The following is a 26,185-nucleotide window of genomic DNA, read 5'->3' as shown; positions in this document are numbered from 1 at the left end:
TAAATACACACACACACACACACACACACACACACACACACACACACACACTCATTAATACAAAGGAAATACAGCCAACAAGCTGTAGGATATAGCTCAGTGTGGTGGGTAATCCCAGCACTATGGGTGACTGAAATAGGATTGAAAGGTTCTATCCCAGCCTGGGCAATTTAGGTCCTGGGTGAAATCCCCAGTACAGGGAAAAACAAGTAGGGTAATAACATCATTAAAATAATAACAAGATCAAGATATATAGAGTCCTTTTCCACATACTGCACTACTTGAACAAATCTACATAGTAGTTATTTTTATATTTGATGTGTATCAAAATACAATCTGCAAAGATCTTTTGTTGTTAATTCATTTTCATGTTGACAGTGTAAGATGAATTCAGAAAATATAAACTTCATTCATTTCAAAACTTAAGTTCTAAATTAGTACCTACAAAAATTGGTGTTGTTTCTTAATATATTAACACTTCTTTCCTTGAATCAAAAAACAAAAATACATAGCAAATCATCAGTATTTCAGAAAAATATACCTTTTTGTTGTTGTTGTTTTGTTTTTGGGGGGTTTTTTCATACCAGGGATTGAACTCGGGTACTTGCACTTGCAAGGCAGGCCACTGCACCGCTGAGCTAAATCCCCGGCCCAGAAAAATATACTTTTAATAACTATTTCAAAGATTAATTTGAAAACAAACACAGAAACAAACATGCTACAATCCCTAGCTCCTAAAATGGAAATATTTTCTCAATTTAAGAAATTATTTCCCACTGGGAAAAAAATAGACCTACAAAAATTAAATGAATAATGCTTCAGAAAGAAATCTTTCTATTTTTCCATTAAAGATACAGCAATGATAGTTTGATTCAATTATTTAGCATTAATTTTTTTCCTTAGACTTAGTGTATGAGAATAAATGATTTGCTATGATCTAATTTTTTTTGCTGTTTATTTTTCTAATTTGCCAGGAAGTTTACCAATTAGTTTCTCATTACTGGAACAAAGTTAAGTTTCAAAATTTCATCATTTTATCAGTAGGAATTCTAGCCAATACAGCCAGCCAATAGAATGGGTTTTCTTTTCCTTTAAATGTGGTTCTATTATGTTAATTATGAATAATTCCTAAGAACTACTTAGAAATAAAAACTATTCTGATATACTATTAAACCTTCTTTCAACATTCTTGCACATAGAGTATACTAAAAGTAAAGCTCGAGTTGTTAGGCAATAATACCACTACTGGGTTTGGATAAGTGCCTTCCAAGTGCACTTTGGAAATCGTGGAATCTTTAGGAGGCAGGGCCTGCAAAGAGGAAGTTAGGTCACTGGCAGTGTGTCCTTGAGGTGGCTATTAGGACCCGGCCCTTTCCTCTCTCTTTGCTTCACAGCTGTCTCCTCGCCAGGTACTCACTCCTGTGATGAACTATAGTTGCTCAAAGGCAATAGGGCCAGGGGACCATGAACTAAAACCTCTAAAACCATGAGCCTAAATAAATTTTTTCTTATTTTTTCTCAGTCACAAACCATTCTGAGGAAATTTTATTAAAGTTTATTATGAAGAAAAGTTTTCCTCAACTCTCGAGTTTCTTCATTGTTTTAGATTTTTTAATGTTTCAGAGAATTTGCTCAAAGGGACAGGAAAAAAAATATAATGTAACAGCACAGCACAGACTGCATTTTAAGACTTCTGTTTTATTTTTCAAGACATCACAACATAGAGGTCTTAGAATAAATTAGTACTGTACCATTTATTCTAAAATGCTTTTTCTATGGTTTGCACTTTAGAATGAAATTTTAATAAGATGGATTATAAATAAGAATCAACTTTAACATTAAAATAATCTAGATTGATCATGCATTTTTTAAATAACAGAAAATGAAATCATAAAGAGGAAAATATGGACTTTTTTTTTCAAAAGAGCCATATAGGAAAGGCTTTCCAGAACACAAACAGGAGAAGCCCTAAAATAATTTTCCACAAAAAATATTAACAGTCAAAACTGATATAATAAATTCACTTGGCAATCTTTCCCAGAGGTTTTAGATTTACACAAAAATTTAGCAGAAACTATAGTGCTTCCCTGTCTTTCCCCCATTCTCAGTTTGCCCTATTATTTATGCCCTGCAATGATGTGGTACCTCTGTTGATGCGATGAATGATAATTAAAATACAATTATTAACTAACATGCACAATTTACATTGGGATTTACACTTTATGTTGTGCAATTCTATGGATTTTGTCAAATACATAAGGTTATGTATTCTCCATTAATTTATCACATGTAGTAGCTTCACTGCTCTGAAAATCCCCTCTACACTATTTATGTACGTACCTCTCCTTTCTTAATCTATATGCTTGGCAGAGTGGATCTTTTAAACGTCTTTATGGTTTTGTCTTTACCATCATGTCTTACAGTTGGAATCACACAGTTTGTAGCCTTTTCAGATTGGATTCACTCACTCAGCAATTTATATTTAAGATTCTTCCATGTTTGTTCATGGCTTGGCATCTCATTTCTTTTTATTGATGAATAATATTCCCTTGTATTGATATACCACAGTTTATTTATTCCAAGTTTTGCTAACTATGAATAAAGCTGCTATAAACATTCACATGCAAGTTTTTGTGTAGATACAGGTTTTTAACTCATTTGGATAAGTACCTAGAAATGCAACTGTTGGACTGTAAGGTAAGACTATGTTTAGCTTTGTAAGATACTGCCAAATTGTCTTCCAAAGAGGCTGAACCATTTGGCATTTCACAGAAAAGAATGAGAGTTTCTATTGCCCCACATCTTGCCAGAATTTGCCATTGTTAATGTTCTAGAGTTTAGCTATTCTAATAAGTGTGTCTTGTTTTAGTTTGCACTTCCCCAATGCTATATGATGTTCAGTATCTTCACATATGCATACCTGCATCTGAATATGCTCTTCAGCAAGGTTATGTGTACAGATTTTACATGCATCGCATATATAAATTGAATTGTTTGTCTTCATGTTAAATCTTAAGAGTTCTTTGTTTGTTTTGGATACAAGTCCTTTATCAGATGTGTGTTTTGCAATTTTTTTAGCCTGTGCCTTATCTTTTGGTCATCCTTATGATTATAATTTTTATTTCACAGTTATACTTCTGAAATTTATCTTCCAGATACACAGATAGTTGTGCATATGTAAAACAGTGTTTAAGGAACTTTATCATATCATTGTTTGTGGTAGCAAACAAAGAGAAAACATTCTAAATGTCCAACAATTAATTAATAACCCGTGGAATTATGACATATGCAACAATGCTCAGCTATTAGGAAGAATTAGCTGTCTCTATGTATATTTTCTGAATTTTTAATAAAAAGAACACCAGGCTAGTATAAGAAGATGTTGTCATTTTTACGTGGGGATACACACAAGTAGCTATTTCTAAAAATGGAAACTAGACACAGGAGATGGGAAAAGACATAATTTCATAACATATCCTTTTGTCCTGTTCAAAATACAATGTACAAGTAGTGCACAAAAGCAATTTTAAAGAAGAAAAATAATAAAGATCAAGTTGTTAATGACATGAATAGAAAACACTTGGATCCTTAATACCACTTCACTTTTCTTCAGATAGCTCATAAAACTAGATAATTAAAATGGTATTTAGCCTAGGGGGAAAGGAGCACTAGTTTGAAATATAAGCTTTGTAGATCTGTTTCTGGAAATAACTATCTGCTGCCATTGTTATAGTTTAAGTCTTAAGAAAAAAAGTTAATTATCTTGTATTTATCATTTCACTCCCAAATACATTATGTTTATTCACTAAACGTAACGTGCTCAGATGTTTATGTAAACCATCTGCTTATTTTCAAGATGAATAAGAAAAAAAGATAAGCCTTCAAAGACTTCTTTCGCTTGTGCAAAATTCCAAAGTGAGAAAAAAAATAAATTATCAAATAATTATAGTAACCTTTAAAATATAATCCCTTCCAGAAAATTTTAAAACACTTTATAGAAGCTTAAGTTTATACAGGAAAGAAAAAGGGATCACCCTTAGGCAGAATTAGTAATACTGAATCCACACAGTATCTCATGGGCTTACTGAATTATGACATTTTAATTTATTTTTAGGATTTAAAATGGTCAGTTTCAAAATTTGGCAATGTAAAACTTGATGAACTCTGCGAACACCTGGGGAATTACTGAACATATTTAATATACATTGAAGATTCTATACACTTATTATTGTCTAGCAAAGATAGTCCATTTAAGGCTCATGGCTCTAAAACATACTTATGTGCACATGATCAACACTGGTTTCTTTAAGAGCATGACTAGATTAAGAACCTTAGAAGAGTGCAGAGGGTCACAAGAATGCCAGCTGCTCAACAGCTTCCCCTACAGAGTTCTCTGTGGTTCATTTTACACTTCAGGTTAGTTTCCACACTGCCGCTTTCTTTCATAGAGAGTGGAGGTTGGCAGTACTTCCTGTGACATCCGCTTTCACACCCAAATTGGTCTTCATAGGTTCTCATTGTATGCACTACAAAGCAACTGGCCTTGTTGGCAGCTCTAAGTGGGAAGTACAAGTCTTTCTTTTCTTCTTCACTGTTCTTTTTCTGGCTCACAAGCAACCTCCCACCAAAAGCTTGAATCTGTAGAAGAGACTACATCCAAGAGATAATACCATGAAAAAGTATGAAGAGAAGCCCAGGTGGTCACCTTGCAAATTTCCAATGTGGAAGCCCTCGACCTCTCTGCCCAAGAAACAGCGAAAGTCCTAGAGTAATGAGCTTTACAAACCCTAGGAGCCTCTTTACCTTAACTACATACGCCTCCCTAATACAATCCCTTAACCATCTAGCTAAGGAATGCTTAGAAGCTATTTGACCCCTCTTAAGACCCCCTAAGAGTACAAACAATCTTTCAGAAGATCTGAAATCTTTGATTCTTCTGAGACAAACCCTAAGTGTTCTTACATCCAATTGAAGCAGCCATTGCGCTTTGTCATTGCTGGGGCTAAAGAAAAATGAGGGCCAAGAAACCTCCTGGTTTAGATAAATCTCAGATGCCACCTTTGGAAAAAGTGAGGAATTGCCCAAAGAATGGCTTTATTCTGAAGGAGCATTAGAAATGCACCATAAAAACCCAAAGCCAGTCCATAAAATATCACCACCTAAAAGAAATACAATTGAGCATCACACAATTAAATAATGCCTTATCATTTTCTGAAATGAGGAAATAAGAAAGACATCAAATCATGACCAAACAAAAACAAATCAATATAATGACTAAATTTTTTTTTTCTTCTCAGAAAAGATTATTTTTGCCTCTACAAAAACTCTTGTTCACATTCAAATTGCTAAGAGAACTGCCAATTTGGCTAAGTCTATGATATAATAGTAAACATCAAAGTAGAAAGTAAAATATCTGGTTTGTCATCTTTACATTTTCTGTATGTGATGTTACGCACCTGGACACTTTAAAAACATCTGGACAATGAAAAAGAGAACCCCCATTTTCATCGGATTGTTTTAGTTACACAGAAATAGTACAGAGCTTTTTCCGAGTTAACAAAATATACTCCAATGAAAATAAACACAGAAGACCAAATGCCGTGTTCTTTTTTTCTCATCCTCTCAGAAAAGATTTTTAAGTAAAACATTAACAATCAAGAATACCCAACAGTTAAAATACATTTAGTTTCTTTAATCATCAGTTTCAATGCTTTTGATAAAAAGCAGAAAGCAATGCTCTTGATAAAAATTGATTAAATTGGATACACCAGAAGAATATTTAAGGGTTTTTTTGACAATTTTCCCCAAGATCATTCTTCTCAGGGATCCATTTACATAAAGTTGTTGCCAGGTTATGTTAATCTTCACTTTATTAACAACCAATAACTCTAGCAATGATGAATACATATATCACACGGAGATGTTCTAGTACTCAAACATTTCTGATATCTGCTGTTCAAAATTCCTTCTTCATACTATATTTGATAATCTAAAATATGTTCATATAGTATACTATTATTAACGTGATATTGAAATTGCTTTTATCTGCCAGACTGCTTTTATGAAGACAAATTTAGAGTAAGAAAGTATACTGTGGCATAATTATATATTTGCTTTGTTGATTTTATTCAAGGATGGTAAGTGCAGCTCTCAAACATACAGCATTTGCAAACCTACACATTGCTTTATCTTAATCTGATAGGGATGAAGAAGATTTTTTTCCGTGATACAAGCATGTTAAATCTCTACTTTAATTCTTGGCCACTTCACTTTTGTATCTTTACACACTACTTCTCTAACACAGTTTTAATTTCAAAGTTATGCTCCCTTTAAAAAGAATAAAGTTCTCCTGATTTACACAAATCTCAAGGGTCTGGTCTAGGATTAAAACAAGATGACTCCAGATGGGTAGGGGTCCTAGATGTGTGGAGTTCCTTTTGTTTCTTGATTTACAACTCAGAACAGATCTACTAGAGAGGTAGATGAGAGATGCCTAATCTTAGCCAGGCATAATGGTTCAATACCACCACCAATGTCAGCTGTTGGAGGCATGAGCATGTCAATCCATAATTAAGATGTCGTAGTTCTCCATTCAAATCTCTTTGTCGAAGTCCCATGAGGGCTCACATTATCTCCTAATTAAATCTACTTTTTCATTCTGACTATTCATTAATATTCATTTTTTCTTTTTTATATTTTTAATCTTTTGTTAGCTTCAGAAATCTGCAATTCACTTCCAGTTTTCTTCAAATTAGTTCCAAATTTGGAAAAGCGACTGCTATAGTTTAGATACGGTTTGAGTGTGTCCCACAGGGGCTTGTGTGTTAAAAGCTTGGCCCTCAGTGTGGAAAGATGGAGGTGGTGAGACTTTTAGGAAGTGAAGTCTAGTGAGAGGCCATTGGGAGCACTACCCTTGAGGGATTAGGGCAATTCTTCTGACCTTAGTTCTTGTGGGAGAATTCTTGCATACAGAGCAAGACTGGACCTCTGCCTCACTCTGGCTTCCTGTCTGCCTGTACTCATGCCACCGTGATGCCATCTTCCATAATGCAGTACAGCTGGAAGTACCTACACCAGAGTCAGTGCCTTGCATTTTGGACTTTTAGTCTCTAAAACTGTGAGCTGAATTAACTTCTTTTCATTACAAATTATCTGGTATCAGGTGTTTTGTTATAGCAATTGAAAATGGAGTAATTCTGTGATCTACATTATTTACTCTGCAATAGTGATACCTAAACTTAACCTGAGACATAGAAAGCCAATAAACAATGTTAATATAAAACAAACTATAAATCTATAACTTTTCTAATATTATTTACACAAGGCAAAGTAAAGAAATACATGTATTTTGCTCAATATGTTTGTTCTTGTAATTGTTTACTAAGAAATTGGGGTTTGGATTTGCAAATTTCAGATTATTTTTTAATCTTTTCCTTGTCTCACTTTATTTTGCCTCTGCATCCATTCTCCTTGGAATGATGTATGATATAACCAAATAAAATGGAGCCATGCGCATTCCAATCTGACAAAAATGAAAATCTTTATGAATGTAGCTATGACAACAGAGAATATACCTTAACCATTATCCTTTTGAATTTTTTAAAATACGACTTTCTTCAAAGGGAGTTTGTAAAGCTCAACTAAACTTAAAACATTATATTATACTTTAAAAAGTATATTATATAATCTCTATTTTCAACAACTCACATTTACTGTGTATGATATGCTAGATATAAAGTTATTTAATTCCCCTATAGGTTGGAATCTGAAGTATCTAATCCTAAAAGAAAGCAAAAGGAAAATTAAACTTCTATGATTACCTTGAAGTTGAGAAAACCCAGGGTTAAAGAGGCTAAATAAACACTTTGTTCTAGATCACCCAGTTGTAAGCAGCAGGAGAAGAAATACTAGGTCATCTAGTTTGCTTAATCTTCTATAGGCCAACATGTTTTTTGGTGAAAAAAATGAATTGATTTAATTTTAACTAAAGATAATTATCCTAAATGTACTTAAGATGCTTTGTAAATTAGAATTCAGTAATCTGCCAAGTTCACATACCAAAAAAGAAATCCATGGTTTGCACTATGCCAAACATTTATCTAAAGAATTTTACCATTTTTTTTCAAATATAGGCATAGATTCAAAGTAGCAAGAAGCAAAAATGGACAGAAGTTACAGATTTACAATTTTTCTTAAAAAAAAAAGAACAATTACCTGAAGTATTCCTGGACACCTTAATTGATAAAAACATCACTTCAAATAATTCTTGAATGTTGTTTTCTAGCTCCAAAAGGGATTTTATGAGCTGTGATAAGAATCTGAGTTCATCTAAGGATAGCAAAAGGTTTCTTCCTTTCTGTGGGAATTCAGGAGTAACTGTGAAAAGAGAAGAGCAACACTATTGTACATTTTTGTTTGTTTTCTCAGTAAATTTTAGAACGATCCATTTGAGTCCATAAGTCATCAAAACTAACAATATGCACCATAATTAAAACAATTTTGCTCATTAAAAAATATTTATAAATTTTTCTAGGGGAGTTTTTTTTTTCCTCCAGGAAGCCAGAGAAAAATATTCTGTTTTATGCAAATACGACAAATAATTAGATAAATTTTCAGAGTATAAACAGGAATGTGATTTGTTTTTGTAAAATAGCATTTTAAATAATTCTATTTTTTAAAAAATTAGGTTTATTATAACTTGAATCTAACCATAAGAAAACATCAAACTTCCAGTGAGACACATTTCACAAAATAGCTGGTATGTATTATTCAAAAAGTGTCATGACAGGAAACATAGAGAGTAGGAAATACTCCAGCCTGAAGAAGTATAAAAGCATATGATAACAGAAATCAATATATCAGCAACAATTTATTTTGCTAAAAGAAAAATATTGAGGCGATTTGTTGTTGAGATCTGAGCAATATCTACAACTAATGCTATTATTATGTGACTGCTAGTTTCCTGACTTACCTAACTGTGCTGTGGTTTTGAAAAAGAAGCTCTTGTTTTTATATTGAATCATATAAGAATAAATTTCTGTAACTTAAACAGAGTTCAGGGGGAAAAAAGGTGTTTTTTTTGGGGGGGGGCATTTTCTTGGTTTTGTTTTGTTTTCTGGATCCAGGAATTGAATTCAAGACCATGCACTTACCAGGCAGGCCCACTGAACCACATCCTTGCCCTGGGGTAAAAAAGTTTTAAGAAGCAAGAGAAAAAGAAAATGTAGAATTGTGATAAAATAAAATTTTATCATTTGGAGAATATGAATATGAAAGTAATTTGGAAATTCTTTGTATTATTCTGACAGATTTTTAAAGTATGAAATCCTAAAAGAAAAAGGGCCAAATAAAGGATATATCTCTTTCAGACCTTGTACATGTTGTTTCTCCACTATTAAAAAGAATCAAGTTAACTTAGAAGTTGACATGGATATAAATGACATAATTCATAAAATCATATTTAAAATGACTCCTAAGTAATTCTAATATCTATTGCTTACATAAGAACAATACAACTAAACAAAGATTGATTCTTTTCTTCTTATAATTCCACTAGTCAAGTCACATTACCATTTTTTTATGATAGAAAACACTTATGCTCTTTAAGAGTACAGAGAATAGTTCAAATATTACATATTGTTAACTTCAATTTGTAGATTATACCTTGACATCACCAAATGACATATTTGAACATATTTTCAAGAATTTGGAGAATATTTCCTTTTGTAATGCCACTTCCTAAAATATATATTTAAGAAATGTCTTGAGTAATTATTAACTGGACTGTTTGTAAACGCCTATAAAGTAAGCATGAACTGCCTTTGGAGGGAAAACACTGAGAGTACTATTTAGAAACTGTAGGGATCTGAAGATTCCATTGCAGGGTGGCAGGGGATTATTTTCACCACACTGTAGAAGGATGGTTCCAGAAATGTTATAATTTTCTAGGTAATCCACTGTACTTCAGCAAAACTTTAAAATACTGACATCGTATCCATATGAAGGTCTTTCATGGAAGATCAAAAATTTTGTGGTATCTTTATAAATAATATGGGAAAGGCATCTGTCAACTTCAGTGTGGGATTTTAATCCGGTTCTTAAGGAGAAAAAACATCTTTTATATATAAAAAAAAAAGACACATGCCTACAAAACTTCTATTTCATCTTTTGGACTGTTTGATTTCTCTTTAGCTTTGGTTACAGAGGGCTAGTTTAACTCTGTAAATCTTAAAATTTCTTTTGGACAAAACATTTTAAAACCAATTTTTCAGTCTTGAAGAGTTCTTCCTAATTATCACAAAAGAACATTCAATAGTTGAACTAAAAATTAAACATACTTAGAAAACTACTTATTTGGCTCAATTCTAAATTGGAAGCATTGTAAATATTTATACTGTGGGAAAAGAAGCTCCTAACAAAAACCATTAAGAGTTTTCACTATGATCTGTAAGATCCAGGACTGTACTGAAGAGCTTTTCCCTTGAAGACCTATACTTAGAAATACTTTGTATCCCAGGCATATGACAATTCTGAAAGGCAAATCTATCTTAATTCTATAAATCTTTATCACTTAATAATGAAAGAGGACAGAATATGTATGACCTAAGTCTACTCATTTTTGTCCCAAAGAGGCAATGATTATGGCGGAGGCCCATTAATTAGCAGTCTTTATTTCCTATCACTATTAGCTCAGTGTTCTCCCAAGGGATGTTGCGAAGGTTCTTAATTTATGGGCAAAATAATTCTGTGATACATTCATTTTGTGAAAGGCCAATTAAAGAAAAATTAAACACAAAGGATGGAATAGCATTTTCCAAACTTATTTGACTTATTTTCTCCACAGTATCTCACAGGATTAGAGGCCTAATCATCATACCTCAGCTCATGAATTGTAACTGCCAAAGCATATCTATTTTTCTGTCCCTTAGATTCTTCACTGCTAACCAAGTTAGGAAAGAATTTCTCCCAGCAGAAATTCTCTTTTTATTTTCTTTCATTAAATTAGACTCTTTCCTTCTTTTTTCAATATTATTTCTGTTTGCTTCTCTCTTCCAAGGCACCTCTCCAGAAAACTTCATCTGGTTAAAAGCAGTCTAAGATTCTTTTCCTTTAAGTCAATCTGGTCTTTATTTATTTATTAATCAAATTATTTTTTAAATCACCATGGAACTTCTTTCTTCCAGGAAGACTTTAACACACATGTTCTTACACAGGCAACTATGTTTGGTCTATGACCAATCATTGCTGTAAAATATCTGAAATAGTGAGTGTTGCTTTTTTATACAATAAGCTCTGGTTCATAAGAAAAATTTACCCATGCCTCAATAATATTATAATAATATTATTAAAAAGTAAATTTCTATTTCAGAGGAAGACTTTATATAATTTACCATGATCTAGTTAGCAATGAATAAGACCATGTAAATAATAACTAGGTAGTTGAGGAGTTTTCCTTCTCTATTTTAATGAGTTTTTCTAAAATGCATACTAAACCCTCGGCTTTCCTATTTTTTTAAACTATTTAGAACATAATTTAAATTTCTCTTTACAGAAGGATTATAATGAAAGTTACTTCTATTCTGCAGTCAGGGACTAATGTTTGTCCTTCTGTTAAAGGGCATTTCACAAAGAGATGATCACTGGAAAAGAATTTTATGGCTAAATAATCTAGGGAAATACCACATATGAAATCCTCCTTAAGGCGATTCATGATGGACAATAACATGCTAAAGTTTCTATTTGCTTCTATAATAAAGTAAAAACATTTAAAATAATGTTTCTCAAACTTTGTTGACCAATTCACCAGTTTACCAACACATCTATTCACTTCAGAGATTTTTCTCAAAAACAATAATCTGATGGACCTTGATACAAACTGCTGTACAACCTAAGTATTTATATCTGCTCTGTAGTTTATCTTTCCATTGTAAGGCCTTTGCTGTGGGTTTTTGTTGCTGGATGTATAGCTATTTTTACCAATATCTTGTCTAATTTGTAAACTGCTACTTATAATACCATGGTGTTTTTGAGACCCCTTTGAAAAATTAATGAAAGTCTTCTAAATTGCCCTGACTCTTGCTAAAAAATTGTCAGGTAGTCAAAGATTGAGGGCTGAACCAAACCACATGAAATTCGTCTATGGCTCTTAAAGGACAACATGGTCCTGGATCTTCTGTATTACTAAAAAGGTACATTCCAGGGTCATCTCCAGCTCTAATGACTTAGCATCTCTGTGCAAAGAGCCCCATAAAAATTACTTTTGAGCATAGGCCCCAAGTGAGTTTGTGCATACTGGAGATTGAGGGGTGCATGAGCTCTAGCTAAAAATTCTTGTAGCTGAAAATCATTTTCTAGGCAGCAGAAAACCTAGATTTTGATCTTAGAAAGTCAAGCAAAAAGGTGCTATTGTGTAAAGCAAGAGTGACTTTCAAAAACAAAACTTGGCTTTTTCCACAGCCAAAAATTTATGACTTTTTATCTGAAAGAAATGTGAAACATCTGTAGGAAAGTTTAAAGAGTATATCTTATACATTTGCCCTGGGCAAAGGAAAATCTGCTGTTAGGAAAAAACCTAAAGAATAGTTCAATTTCTTTAGACACATTCATCACAATGTAAAATGATTTCCATGAGGTCAGAAGCTATGTCTAGTTTATCCAAATTTTTAACATCTCAGAACCAGCATGATCTCTTGCACACAGTAGGCTCTCAAAAAAAAAAAAAAAAGCAAAAAAACCATGAAATCTCAAGGATCTTAGGACAGCTAGGTTTGGCCCAAAGAAAGATTTTTATGATTAATCTGGAAATGTATTCTTTAAAATTTTAGTATTTATAGATGTAATTTTGTAAACACAGAAAATTTATATATTCTATATACAACCTGTATAGCATTTGACAAAATACAACTGAAAATTACCTTTAAAACAGAAAATGTGTGCAAATGGATAGAATACCATGATGGGCGAGGATCTTGCTAGAACACACTAACATTAATTCATTCTAAAATATGACTTTCGTACATTAAAAAACGCATAATTCAGAAAAAACTTCACTATGAAAAAAGTGCACAGATATTCTCAGAATTTTGCCTAAAAGTTTTAAAAGATTCTGTTTCCCTCCCTCCTGTGCCACATATATTTAGATATTTGTAGATTATGTATACGTGTGTTCATAGGTAGATGTGTACATAGGTATAAACATGTATAAATCAAAACACATACCTATAGAAATATTACTCTTAAAGAATATAGGGGAAACTGTAAAAGCAGGCTCACAGGATCAAATCTAGCTTGGGCAACTTAAGGAGTTAGCAGCACCTGGGCTCAAGAATTTAAGGGAGGGGGCATGTTGCTAAAGATATAGTTCAGTGGGATAGCCTTGGCTCCGATCCCCAGTAACACACACAGAGAAATAAACAATATATAAATAATAAAATTTTTTAAAAAAGAACATACATTATAGACTATACATTTAAAGTGTTTTTCACCCTGTGACTGACAGGTAAAATATTAGCCTGTTTTCCAGTAAAATTTAAGACACTGAAAATAAATCTAGAGAACTTTTAGAGCTCTTCACATTTGATATGAAACCCAGCAGTATTTGGAATAAATATAAAACTCCAGTTAAAAGAGACAAACCATAAAAATACAGGTAGTAGCTGAAAGCACACATATTATTTTCCAAGACCATTAGCAACAGAATTCTTGTTAATAACAGCATTAAGATACAGGAGAAAATGAGAAGCTACACAATCAGATAATCTGAATCTGGTGGTCAGTATAATAGGATAAAAGGTGCACATTTCAGTTTTCCCAAAGAAGGTGAACATTAGCCACCCTGTTATTGACTGCAAATGGATCCATTTTCAGTGCCACCAGACAAGCGATGTAAAAAGAGGTGACACAGCCACTATTGTAAGGCTTACTGTTCCGTATGAAATTCATGGCATAATCCAAATGGAATATATTTGTTCCAATAAAGAAGACTTTTAAACAGTATAATAATATGAAGTCAGGAGGAACTGCATAGGAACAAATAACAAGCAGTACCTTTCCCAGTACTCAAAGTCACTTCCTGAGAGCAGGTGGGACTTGGACCAAGTAAGAGGACACCAGAGGCTTGCATGAAAGGGAGGCAAACACCACTACCTTGTTTGTAAAGAAGCTTTGCTTTGGCATGTAAGCCTAATATGTATCCAGAAAATCACCAAGGACCTACAGGCATTACTTTCGCCACACGCACTAAGAGAAAATGATACTTTTTTCCCCTTCCCTCCAGTGTTATTTCCATAACTCTTACTTGTTTACAAATATATATGAATAGGAAAGCATTTAGGGTAAAAGTAAGGTAAGGAATATTTCCACCTTAGTTTTCAGAACTAAAGTTGTCACTTCTCACTTCTAAGGAGGCTTCTCTGTGAGTGAGTGAATAAATGATTAAAACGTGAACACATTTAATTTGACTTTCCCCCCCACCATAAGTGTTTCTTTAATAAAATACTCATGTTAGTATTTCATTAATACTGTACATCAATGAAATTCTTTAATAAAACACTTTGTATGTATTCATATAATTATTGCATATCAATACACTAATTCTATAGTAACTACTACCGCAATTTCATATTAACTACTGTATACCAATTATAACAGGACATATTTTAAACATAAATAAGTAAAAATTGCATATGAGAAAGCTACTTCAGTATAGACAACACTATTGTTACTTAGTGGACTCCATTTCTAAGGTTGATATTCATACCATTAAACAGGGGCAGTGGTGCTGTTCTGAGATTTTCCATTGAATCTCTGCTGTGCTGACCCTTTAAAACACTGGTTTTGTGTGTGTGTGTGTGTGTGTGTGTGTGTGTGTTTTATCATAGGCTGCGAGTAAGGTGTTGTGACTACAATGAGGAATAACTAATGGCCTTACCCTTGCAGGAACTTAGACAAGCACGGGTTCATATTCGTATAAAGAGGTTTTGTGTGTGTGTGTGTGTGTGTGTGTGTGTGTTTTATCATAGGCTGCGAGTAAGGTGTTGTGACTACAATGAGGAATAACTAATGGCCTTACCCTTGCAGGAACTTAGACAAGCACGGGTTCATATTCGTATAAAGTGGGAACTGATTTAATAGTGGCATATGACAACTGAAATGCTTAGAAAAATTCAATTACTAATATATATTATATTTGCACTCTCTATATGTGATCTCTTTGACTGTTTTGGGCCAAGATAGTTGTTACAGTAAATTTTGTACCCACTTGCAGGATTGATAACTATAATTTAAAAAGAGGCAAAGGCATGGACAGAGAGAACTGCTGGGTTTGGAAAAATGCTTCCAAACTACAAAAAACTCCACCCATGTGGCAAAGATGTCTGCTGCTGCCTTTGAAGGGGCCACATGGCAATAAACTCTGAGTTCAGGGACAAAGAGAAACAAGCAGCTGGAAAGGATGGAGATAGAGTCCCCTGAAACTATTCTTCTAGGTCAGTAAGAAAAACTGAAGAGAAACTGCTTCTACCATTACCCTTGTATGGCTCCCAGGCCAACACTGGCTCCACTGGATGTCACCTAAACTCATGGCTGAACGATAACAAAGTTCTCTCACACTCCCCTCCATCTCCTCTGGCAAAAGGTGTCAGTATTACATTAGCAAGCAACCTGACTTCTTGTTCATATGCCAGCGGTACGATACTCTTGTCCCTCTTCAGTAGTCCACCTTTCTTGTTTGACAGGGAACATGAGAAAGCGTATCTGACATCTGACTCCTGCCACGGTCACCGTCAGTTGAAAAGGATAATCAAAGAGTGGGTTACATCTGAAGTTAGACAAACTGTTTTATGTTGGTTTAACTCCCAGTTGTAAACACTTACATATGCTGACCCTTTCAGAGAATATCTTAATAATAAAATACCTCGACTGTAATGAAATGGGTTTTAGATTTTAAGTACTGTATCTAATTGCACATTATCAAAGAAATATCTTCCTAATATTCCTTTCACAGGCTCAAATTTTGCTAGCATTCTCTTAATTATATTCCTTATCATATGTGTTACTTTCTCTTATCATACCTAAAAATTAGCCTACATAAAAAAAACAAAGTTAACAATTCATTTTTACTACAGCCTAAGGTTGTATCTGAGAACTGATACTTCATTTTTAAAGGAATACGCCATGATAGAGAAGTTACATCATCAGTTCTTAATATAACATGTTAAAAATTAATTTTAGAAATTTAGCATAGGAATAAAATTAATGCAATCATCAAAAAGATAGATTTAAGTGAAGACACCTGATGAATGCATGCCCTAATATATTTTCTAATTGAATCATAACCTTTCAAAAGGATAGAACAATTTTTCCTTCTTTATACTAAAAAATACATGATCTGTTGACATTTTTTTATCAGGTAGAAAATTATAAGGGCTATGAAGGTATGTTAAAATAACTATGAAAAGAGATAAACATGGTGCTAGAGGATATCCCTTGTACCCACCTAGAAAGATGTGATTAGGAGATTATTATTCTATCACAGTAAGGCCCAGGCCTGAGAGGTAAGACAATTCCCAGGCATGATGGCACTTTGTCTAGTAAATTTTATGCCCGATCTTTCCTTTTTAGCCTCTTCCTTCAAGTACAAAACAATTATGCAGCCACAAAAGTAAAGACAAATTTCCCTCAGACTTCAAATATGACTCCGGAGCACCTTGGAGGCAGATTCTTTATACCGCCTTCCTCAGAAGCCCTGTGATCTACAGAGGGAAGCATCTTTAAGTGGGTTTCACTTCCTAAGTCAACAAAGATTTGCCTGGAATGGATGCACCAGGCACCATGTGACATGCACCCCATGTGGTGACTGGAAAGAGGTCTAGGGTGGGACCAGGAGGCTGGTCATGCCTCAGACCTGACACCATCAGCTCCTGTGACCATTTTGGGCAAGTAAATTTACCTCTCCCATTATTTCAGTTCAGGAAAGAAGAAAGGCATCTCATGTTCAGTCCATAGGAAAACTCAAGGCCAGGAGAAGTCCATAGAAAGGAAACTAATTCAAGAGAATATCAATTGTCACTGTTGTTCCTATTCCATTGTTCTGTATGGTTTGTTTCATGGAAATATTTTTTACATTGAAAAAGGAAATACAAAATACCTGCAAAACTAAGCAACATACTATTTCTTTTCTTGAGTTTATAATTTAATCAAATATTAGATTCATTTGAGTTTTGTGTCTTGAGACAGGGTCTCTCTATACAACCCGACTGGCCTCGAACCACTGGCAATCCTCCTGCTTAGGCTCTTGAGTGCTGAAATCCCAGGTGTGTGCCACCATGCCCAGTCTCACTTGATTTTTATATTCCAATCAAAACATAAAACCTGACTTTTAATAAGCACAAGTACTTTAACTCCAATTGCATTTTGGATCCAATGTTTTCAGAGCCCAGGTTTTGATGAAGAAGAAAGGAGGACAAAAGCAGATGGAAAGGAAGAGAGGAAGTGAGAGGCCATGGGAGTGGCTGTCCCCTCAAATAGAGCTCAGTGAATCATAGCTCATGGGACAAACACAGCCTTTCTCTTTGAAAAAACTGACAAAAATCAAAAGAAGAAAACTATGTCATGACTTGTGAGAGTTATATGAAATTCCAGTTTCGGTGTCCATGAAGTTTCGCTGGAACAGAATCATGGTGACTGTGTTATCTGGGGCCATTCTATACAAGGGCAGGATCCAGTAGATGAAACAGAAATAGTTGGCCTGCAAAACCCAGGATATTGAGAATGTTCGCCAACCTCTGCCCTACAAAAATAGGAACAATGCAAAAGACAGTTATCAATCAACTGAAACACAAGGGGGTAAAATGATGAAAAACAGAGAAGAATAAACCCTAGTTAATATCCATTGGACATATGCTATATAGCAACAAAATTATACATATGTTATCTCTAATCTTCCCTGCAACTGTAATGAGGAAACTAAGGCTCAGAGAAAGTAAATTACTCGTCATTGAATTACAAAGTGAATGAACCCTTTGAGAAAACTAGCAATGACATTTTAATTGAAGAACAAATTATGAGGGTCAAGAGTTGAATTCAATGAACAATTTGAATCAGCGAGGTCTATTTTAGGATAATATGAGCATCTTTTGGACAGTAAGACCCGATGTATGTTTCAATATAATTATTTATACAAATACCCTTCTTTCAAATACCAAGCTCTACTGACAGTAACAGAAAAGTCATGTTAAGTTCATTATGTGGCAAGTACTGTTATAAGCATTTTCCACACATTTGCACTAATTCTCTAAGCTTCGTGAGGAAAGCACTAATACTAGCATTTACCACTAAGGCACGAAGAGGTTATATAACTTGTGCAAGGTCCCAAAGCTCACAAACAACAGCCTAGACCTGAATGACAGTTGCCTGGCCCTGAATTCCATGTTCCCAACAAATAGGACATGGGGGTGTCAGTCCAACACAAGCGCATATCAGAATCACCTGGAGAGTTTGTTTGTGCAGACTACCAGGCCCACCCCCAAAGTTTCTGATTCATTGGGTCTGGGGTGGAGCCTGAGAGTTTACATTTCTAACTTGTTCCAGTTGATGAGGCTGCTGAGTTGGAAGCCACACTCTGAAAGTGGTTATTTTATTACCTCTCTCTTAATTCTTGGTATTGCCACCAATTTTTTACCACATTTTTATGGTTTTTGCCCCAGCATAAACTCTCAAAAAAAATTCAGACTTGAATTTCGGGGAAGAAATGTTCTTCTACGCAATTTCCTTATATCCTTCTCCCTCTTCAGGTACATCAATGGAAAAATTCTATTTGTTAGACATTTTACTTAATTTACTTTTCTGTTCAAAAGTTAACCATGCCATATGAAATTTAAGCATCGAAGACTGGCTTTCCATACTCTTGGTGATCTGTTCCTAAGCTAATATTACATCACTCATTCAGTTGTTCATTTACTCACACCTTAGGTTTTGCACCCAGCACTCCTTCCCTTTTTTCTAACAAGAAACTTGTACCTTGGCCAACTGGAAGCCTTCCCTGAGACCTTCTGAACTGAGGTTGCACAAAGCTGTCAGGACATGAGCAGAGAGCGGCCACGAGGGACTTAATCTAATGAGTAGAGAAACTGCTCCGAGAAAAAGTCATCATATAGGGAGAAATCAAGACACAAGAAGATATAATATAGCTAGAAAACAAAGTTCCTGCTGCTCAGGTCTCCAGAAACCCTGTCCTTCTACAAGCTTCAACTACATTCCTCTTTTAATAAATGTTCTCTCTCTTGGCAAGAGAATCAAGAGATGAGGAAGAACAAAGGTGCCACTTACAGGTTTAGAGTCCTGGCTAACTTCATCAGTTATTGGCTGAATAGTTCTAGGTACCAGTCACAGTTCTCTTCACTGTCCCCAACGTGACACAGTAACCTCCATGGCCAGTGCTCTCTGAAGCCTTTTACCTTCTCCCTCTGCCCATGCAAGGACTTCTCGCGGCCAAACTCAGCACCACCATCACCCTTGTTGCTTTGTGGATTAGTCTTTTTTACCTCCCAGCTTTGAGGGCACTTGAAGACCCCACACAAAATCAGGCTTTAGACTGATTTCAAATTTCAGGAACAAAATGGCCTGGGGGAAAGCAGTTTCCTCAAATGAAATATGATGAGTTGCTCCAGAGGTCACTGGGGTGGGTGTTAGAGTGGCACTGGATTATAGATTGTGGCATCACATGAACCCTCAGCCTTGGGTGATAACATGGGAGAAGCCAGAAGACCTGAGAAACAAGGCTCATGTTTTCTTCCTGTTTTACCTCCAAATAAACCTTCCATTCTGTACATATCCCTCACTTTGGAATTCTATTTCAGAGAGAACACTTGTAGCTGTACTGTAGAAAACTACCAGAAAACAAGCACTGTGGTTGACCTCTGCCTGCTTTCTACTTGTCTGGATCCTTCTCATTCTGCAACCAATATGGTTTCATTTCATCTGGGTCACCCTGGTCGGAAGTCAGAACTCCTACCTGGTAGAAGCACTTTCTCCCCAAAATGTGTATCTACTAGTCTGCTTAACTCCCAACAGCGTTTCATAATGTTTTATTTCTTCATCTACATAGGAGGCAAGGGTCTTTTTTTGGGGGGGTCCCATTAATTTTGGAATACTTTTAAATAGTAGGGGCTCAATTAATAAGTTGATTAATTGCTATCAATATAGATTATTTTATCTCAAGATACTGATTTAAGAAAATGGTCTGTTAAAAACAAATTCACTGAACTCCTGGTATGTGTTAGGCAGTGGATTGGGTGCTGTACAAAATAAATAATTCTTGCCCTTGAGGTGCTTAGAGTCCATATGGGGAGACAGGCCCCAAATTAGATATTTTAATAGAATATTCTCAGAGCCTTGGGAAAGGCACATGGAGGTGCTGTGGGAGCACAAATTAAGGGCTCTGGCTCACAGAAAACTTCCTAGAAGAAATGACACATGAGCTGTCACAAAGGATCAGTGGGAATTAGGCAAGGAAGGGGAGGAAGAGGAGAGGAGGTAGCACAAATCACATCAGCAGCAGGGCTTTGTGTCTGTTCAGAGTTTTACTGGAGTGCAAAATATGAGGTGGAGAGTAGCAGGGTATGAGGCTGCAGGTTCAGGGAAGGCTGGCTTTGTAACACTGAGTTGCTGGGCCCTGTCATGACAGCGACGAGGAGGAGCCACAAAGAGTTTCAAAGGGGAGTAAAGAGTGGTTTGCAGATGTCTCAGGAAAGCGAGAATAAGTGTAAGGAGGCCAACTGAAAAGCAAAATAAAATGACTGTGACAGCCCAAGTTAAAAGATATAAATTTGTCTTTCAATGGCAGAAATGGAGAGCAGTTAGATTTGGAAATATTTAGGTGCTGAGGCAAAATGACAAACCATGGCGATTATTTCGATGTTGGGGAGGGGAAAAGGAGACAGTAACAAAAGTTGTATCAAGAGATTATTAGTAGCATTAAGCTAGACTAGGGGAAAAGGGCAGGGATCGGGGGACGGTGAGATGTTCTGGCCACCCTGAAACATCTGGAGTGCCTGCGGACCATCCACCAGGGCAAATGAGTGGACTTTTAGCTCTGGAAGTATGAAGCCCAGGAGGCGAGATGAGTGCTGAACTAGATCTGGCAAGTCATTCACATGCAGTGGAGGTCAGAGTCCTAAAGACTAGCAGAGAGGATCTCTGCATACATTTATTATTTTCAATTTAGTCTTATTTTATTAGTAGTATGTATTATAAGTTGAAAAATATTAATAAAGTACTTCCAGGAAATATTAAAGTACTTTAACGATAAAATGAAGTAGGGATTGTGCAGTTGATTTTAAAAAATAACATATCTTCACCCCCTGGTCATATATTGGTGTTTAGGAACATCTCCTTATTAAATGATAGCAAGTCACCTTGTCAGTACCATACTACACAGGCATCCACACATGTGTACAGTACATAATTTAAAACATATGCATATGCTTTACATAAGTATGATAAAAAGCTGTTTATGCCAGCTACTATGTAGAAGACCTGTGTTAACACTGAAATGCTATGAGGAAAGCTTGATTATCACCATCTCTGGATTAAATGACAGGACACTCAGAAGACAGGTGATCTACCCTGGGGCTCACAGCTGCTGAGCGACGAAGCTGGGAGGCAAAGCCGAGTCTGTCAGTCTCCAAAGCTCCTAGGAGCTACAGGTCACTGAGGACATGGAGCAGTCGGTGCTCCTCGGTCACCACCATCCCTTAGCTCAGGCCTCTTTTCAGGAGAGGCCAGCTGGCAAGACAGCAATAGCCCTGATGATCCAGAAGGAGGCAGGCGAGCACTGGGATTTCAATACTGTATAAATCAGTTCATGAATTGATGTCTACATGAATATATGCATCAGTAGTTAGGATGGCAGGTACATTTCTTTGGAGGGCAATTATTTTTTTAAACTAAATGTTGTTATCTTTATTCAAAGCATGCACACACATTAAATATTTAGCATTCTATTGACAAGGTGACTTACTGTCATATATTAATATGCTCTCAAAACTTAAATTAGCTTCTTCTCTGCCCAAGAGTATCACTTTTGGAAACAAAACTTTCGAAGATACACAGGTATACAAAGAAAGAAACTGGGAAAATCTTGATGTCTATCAATGGAGTTTGTTAATTAAATGATTGAATAATGATATAATAATTTGAGAAAGACCTATATCTATCTCCCTACTTCCTATTATCTAACTTTTATTTTTCTTTGTACTTACTATTTGGTTTTCTCATGTAAGACAACTGATGTGATATTTAGTCTGTGAGTCTGATTTATTTCACTTAACATTATGGTTTCAAGGTGCATCAGTTTTCCCACAAGTGACTCATGTGCAAAAGAGGATTTCTATTCAGCAATGTGTGAGCAAAAGCAGTAACTCTGGGTTTGGGATTGGAAGGAGGAGACTATGAAGTCTGATTTTTTCCTCTGTATATATTTAATGTCTTAATTTTAATAATAAAAACTTGTAACTCTAATAACTTACTTAAAGTAATAAAAACATTCCTTTAAGAATACTGACTTAGCAGTGGATCATTTTGTTTTCACTTTATTTCAGATTTTAAATATTTGACATGCTGAAATCTACAAATGTGCCCAAGAAGAAATTTCAGTTTTGTAAAGTTTATTAAGTTTATGCCTTAGTGTAACTTTACGTGTGCAGTGATAAAGGCGATCTTTATCCCTCCTTCTTCCCACCCCACAAGGTAAGTCTTGACCTTCTTCGCATAATCTTCTGCTGATAAGTGAATTTGTTCTCTAATATTTCTTAGAACAATCTAAACAATCTTGATTTTATCATCTCCTTCTCTTGCTAACACTGAAGAAACACATGCAAGATGTTCATAAAGCTTTAATCTTACCAGTAGATACTATTTCTGAAACAAACAAGCAAGCCAGAGCTCTGGAAATACTGCTGGTACACATTTTGGAAAAGGAGCCATCTCCTCTCTGGTTCCGTTGCATCTCTGAAGAGCATACAGCTTAGGAGCTGTTCTCATCATTGACAGGGAAGGCCTCTGATGAGATCCCACTCCCTACAAATCAGGGTGCACCTTTCTCCGTGGACTTGCAGATTTCCAGTTCCTCACAGGACTGGCCTCCCTCTGCTCTAGCTCTTCCCACGACATTTACGCTACTTCTCCATAATGTGACACTGTCACTCTGGTTTCAAAGCTCTGGCTCCTGCCCGAAGCATTCTCCCTTCATTTTGTTTATCCTTACAGAAAAACAATTCAAGAACATCTCTCTTTTCTCCTAAAGATTCCTAAAGAAAGGGCCTCATCAGATTAGTTTGTAAATCACTGTACCTCCAATAAAGCACACAAACTGAACACTATCAGACACCTCAAATAGCTTCAAAAACCCAGGTGTAGCTCAGTGGTACAGCACAGAAGGGAAAAGAAAAGATATGAGAAAAGAGAAAAATGGAAACTAAGTCTTTGTAAATAGGGAAGGTTGGAGGGGGTAAAGGGAGGGCAGGGGTATGAGGAAAAAACAAGAATGAAGATACATCATGCAGAGGTACAAGATCTTAATGATGAATGTAACTGCACTGTATACCTAAAATGTACCAATAAACTTAATGGAAAAAAAAGAGCACATGCCTATCATGTGGCAAGGCCATGAGTTTGATACCCAGCACTACACACACACACACACACACACACACACACACACACACACACACAATTAAGTAACCAAGTAAAGAAATAAACAATGGAAGCAATGAATGGGAATTTTGTATCAGGCTTAAGGTTGTCCTATGGGACATGTCACGGGTGGGAGGAGAGACAATGGACTACATACCGCAGTGTACACTGTGAATTTCCTCTCTTTAATCATCAGCTGAGTCTTTTCTCATTGATAGAATTCAAGAGGATTTGAAAGCAGCCATTTAAACTGGGCTTAGATGTGCACATGTGTAATTCCAGTGCCCTAGGAGGCTGAGGCAGGAAGATTGCAAGTTCAAGCCCAGACTGGACAACTTAGTGAGACTCTGTCAAAATAAGTAAATAATTAAATTAAATTAAAAAGGACTGGGGATGTTGCACAATGAGCCTTATGTTCAATCCCCAGTACCAGAAAAAATAAATAAATAAAAGGTACTCATTCATAGATTTAAAGCTGTTTGCTGAGCAAGATTTCTAGTTTTGCCAAAATGAAAAGGACCTACATGCTTGGAATTCACTTGGAAGCTAGAAGGCTTTAAGGGGCTTAGGATAAGTTGGGGGGCATGCTCTATGCTCCTGTGTTTTTATAGGAAAGAAGTGTGAGCAATCTCCAATTAATATTTAATGAATAATCTTATTTTTGTGAGTGATCCTACATGAAAGCTAGATTTGATCTCAGTTCATCCTAACTTGTTTAAAAGTATAAATCTATTCTTTCTAGAAAAAAATATATATTTTTATTAACAAAGGCTATTTTATTAGAAATCTCATATTTATTACAAATAGGATTATGCCTGTGTGATATTTTAAGAAGTTAATCTCTATAAACATCCCTTTTCTAATGGTGACATCAACTTAAACACGTATTTCCAAGGTCAAATAAAAATTTTGCATAAATAAGAGCATAAAATGTCAGCTCCAACGTATCATCAATAAAGATTAGATTTTTCAAGTTGTGAAAACACAGATCCCCATGCAACTTTTATTTGATGACTCTGAAAGTGAATTACTCAAATTCTTTTTAAAATTGGCTGGGCTGGGGATTTAGCTCAGTGGTTCCACCGCCTGCCTTGCAAGTGCAGGAACCTGAGTTTGATCTCCAGGACCAAAAAAAAAAAAAATTTAGTACAAAAATGACTATATCTGTCTTCCTTTCAAAGTAAAAAACAGAGAAGATAGGTGATAAACCTCAGTGTGAAGGCCTTAGGTTCAATGTCCCAATACTGCCAAAAAAACAAATAAATAAAATCAACCAGAAAAGACTGAAAATGAGAAAAAACAAGGAAAGAGGACTAAAATTTAACAAAGATTTCAAGTCCTTAAAGGAAAACATCAAATTAATGACAAACATACTCATGCATAGTAAAATTTCTAAATAATAATAGTTTATCAGAAAATTCTAATTTTTTTCCAAGTTAAGATTTCAACACAGAAGTTTCTGCTCTGATACTGAGTAATTTAACCTTGTGATGTTTAATATTACTGGGGAGGGGTGAAATTACAGTTAGCTGTCAGCAGCCAATTTGTTGATTCTAGCGTCCCCGGGTAGCATTTGCTGTCACTGGGAAAATGCTCCTGCTCTAACTACTGCTGCACACTTCATAATCCGCTAATTAGCACTTAATTTTCCCTTTGTTTGGGGAATAATGATTTTTACCTTCACCTAATCCAACAAAGGGCTACTTTTAACAATCAATTTTTTTAAATTGGCTAATGATCAATAGACAGTACCCCTCCCTGAGTACCTTACATAATCCATCAGGATAGACACTGTTAAGCACTCCAATTTTTCAAGCCCTGTTAGAGACGGTTAACTTTAATGCTAACTTTAATGCACGAAAGGCACTTTGACTGTTTTAAAAGCAATAAAACTGCACATCTTGACCTGTGGTATAAAAATCTCAAATCTAAAAGTTTTAAACATGGATACTAAATGATTCAGTTTTCATTTAAAATATTTAACACGAGATGACAAAGGTGAGATTTTCATTCCTATCAAATAGATGTTAAAGAGGCAAAACAAGCAATGCAGGTTAAATTCTTTCATTTCTATAATTTGCAGAGAGATATTTGATATCACATGGCCATTTTATCCTTGGTAATGGAACAAATTAGAAAAGGTTAAAAAGTTGGCTTCTAAGTTTTGCCCATTGTTTTCAATAGCAAATTCTATTCTGGAGGAAAAAAAAACTCTTAATGTATACTTTTTTCTTCGTAGTTACAATGAGACATGTAAGGTGCTAAAGTCCATTTCATTTTTACTGAATCATGCAAATGTCATCATGGAAACTGGTAATAAAGTGGGTCCTCTATCTTTGGATAAATGTACACATGAAGGGCAGAACTTGTATAGCCTCTGAACCAGAAAATCCTTACACCTCATTTAGTAAAATGCATCGTGATTTTATTTTATTTTTATTTATTTATTTATTTATTTATTTATTTATTTATTTATTTATTTATTTATTTATTT

The 26,185-nt window shown here is 35.2% G+C and overlaps 1 protein-coding gene across 1 annotated transcript in view; it reads right to left on the bottom strand.

Moving 5' to 3' along the window:
- Window positions 1-26,185, bottom strand: part of Kiaa0825 (KIAA0825 ortholog) — a 360,888-nt gene that overhangs the window by 272,314 nt on the left and 62,389 nt on the right. The window contains exon 5 of the mRNA XM_010637195.3: window positions 8,215-8,376. Coding sequence (XP_010635497.1) covers window positions 8,215-8,376 — 162 coding nt within the window. The remainder of the gene's footprint in view (window positions 1-8,214; window positions 8,377-26,185) is intronic.

Source organism: Fukomys damarensis, unplaced genomic scaffold, assembly GCF_012274545.1.
Source record: "Fukomys damarensis isolate Sample0158 unplaced genomic scaffold, DMR_v1.0_HiC HiC_scaffold_3, whole genome shotgun sequence".
Classification (NCBI taxonomy): Eukaryota; Metazoa; Chordata; class Mammalia; order Rodentia; family Bathyergidae; genus Fukomys; species Fukomys damarensis.
This window is presented reverse-complemented; position numbering and strand designations above follow the sequence as displayed.